We start from the raw sequence: 1825 nt of genomic DNA, 5'->3' as shown, positions 1-1825 counted from the left end.
TGTGTGTGTGTGTGTGTGTGTGTGTGTGTGTGTGTGTGTGTGTGTGTGTGTGTGTGTGTCTGAGGAGTGAAATCGCTCTGAAGGGTCAACAGGTTGGATAAAGTCTCTGGATTCCAGTTAAAACATGAAACTGAATCAGAAACGTTTGGGTCCAGAACTTCACCGGTTCTGGTTCTGGTTCTGGTTCTCATACGAGCCTCAGTTACTGGAGGTTCTGATGATCGTTTTGAGTCATAATGAATCTGATTGAAATCATCATTCCATCCAGCTGGGCTGATCAGAACCGAGCCGGTACCGATATCCAGCCATGTTTGTTGATTTTTAATTATTTGAAGATGCATAAAAGAGAAAAATGTTAAATTATTCATATTTATCAAATCAAACGTTCTTCATTTTAAAAGTGAATCAAAGTTCACGTCTCAGTTTTAATGAATAAATGGGAAAATGTTTTAATCTTTGTCTAATGAACCGACTCTATGCAGTAATGGTTCTGGTTCTGGTCCATCGGAACCATCCCGGGTCAGGCCGGGCTCTACTTACAGGCGCTCTGCGCTCCGCGGGACTCCTTTGGGTACCGTCTTCAGACCCAGACCCTGGCAGTCCACATGCGACCCGGAGCAGCTGCACTTGTGTGGGCATCCATGCGCCGCGGCGGCCCACAGCAGCGCGGCGAGCAGCGGAGCCCAGACCCGCAGCCCGGCGCGCCTCTCCGACCCGCTCACACACATATCCCGGTTCCGACAGGCTGGGTTCACAGCAGCGACTCCGAGGAAGGAGGATCGGTTCGGTTTCCTCCAAGTGAAAACTTTCCCCCGTAGGTTTGAAAGTTTCTCCGCTTTGAAACAGAAAGCTGCGCGTAAAATCTCCCCAAAGCGCCGCGGAGCCGCGGATCCACTCACAGGGCGGTCAGAACCCGGTCCGGACCCGAGCCGACCCAGTGGAAGCGTTCTGCTGGGCTGGGACCTCCGAACTGAACATCCTCCGCTGCTGCAGGAAAAGTTCCGGAGCGCAGCGGCGCGGCAGACTGGAGCGACCTGCGCGGAGCATGCGGGTCCCCCCGCAGCAGCAGAGCGCCTCCCCCCGGCTCTCTCTCTCCTGATGTCACCAGAAACGGAGCGGGAGACTTCCCCAAACTTTCACTCGCTGCAGCTCATCTGCAGCAGGAACCGGACCGAGCTCTGGTTCCTCTCCAGCAGGTCGGACTGGACCCAAAACCTCAGAACCAACCCGCAGAGAAACCGCCACAAACTGAACAAATGCAGCAGTTTGTATAGTTTCAATTAACGCTTTCAAACTAAAGATGTGTCATCTCTCAAACTCAGGTATGAAACCCTTAGAATGAGTCGTTTAATATTCCTAATCTGATCAAATCAGGCAGATTTGATCAGATTTGATCAGATTTGATCAGAGAGCGGCAGGGAGCCGCTCATCCGGACAGAAATGTTTCCAGATTCATGTTTCTGGGGGACACCAGGACCACCACAGTAGATCAACTTTCTAACTTTGTCACATCTGCAGCAGCCCGGAGGAACAAGCCGCAGACGCGCTGCTGCCCTCTGCTGGTGGAGGAAGACCGGAGAAAACTCCGTTCAGACTAAAAACTCTATTTATCTTTAGTTTCAGGTGTTTCCTCTGATGATGAGACGGAAAAATCAACAACTATCTGGATATAAAATGAATATTTCTGAGACTGTGCAGATTTCTGCTCTGCAGTGGAAAACCCGAAACGTCCAGCAGAAACATCAACATCTCGGTTCTGACGCCCGGAACCGGCCGCCTGCAGCGGATCCAGCCTAAATGCTGCAGCACAGAGCAGAACACTCCG

At 51.5% G+C, this 1825-nt stretch overlaps 1 protein-coding gene across 1 annotated transcript in view; it reads right to left on the bottom strand.

The window, feature by feature from the left end:
• Window positions 1–962, bottom strand: part of slit3 (slit homolog 3 (Drosophila)) — a 222596-nt gene extending 221634 nt beyond the window's left edge. The window contains 1 exon segment of the mRNA XM_017307210.1: window positions 541–962. Within this exon segment, the coding sequence (XP_017162699.1) occupies window positions 541–728 (188 nt within the window). The 5' untranslated portion in view covers window positions 729–962.
• Window positions 963–1825: the final 863 nt, after the last annotated feature.

The sequence above is a fragment of the Poecilia reticulata genome, linkage group LG10, assembly GCF_000633615.1.
Source record: "Poecilia reticulata strain Guanapo linkage group LG10, Guppy_female_1.0+MT, whole genome shotgun sequence".
NCBI lineage: Eukaryota > Metazoa > Chordata > Actinopteri > Cyprinodontiformes > Poeciliidae > Poecilia > Poecilia reticulata.
Note: the sequence above shows the minus strand (reverse complement) of the source record. Positions and strands in the feature narration are given on the sequence as shown.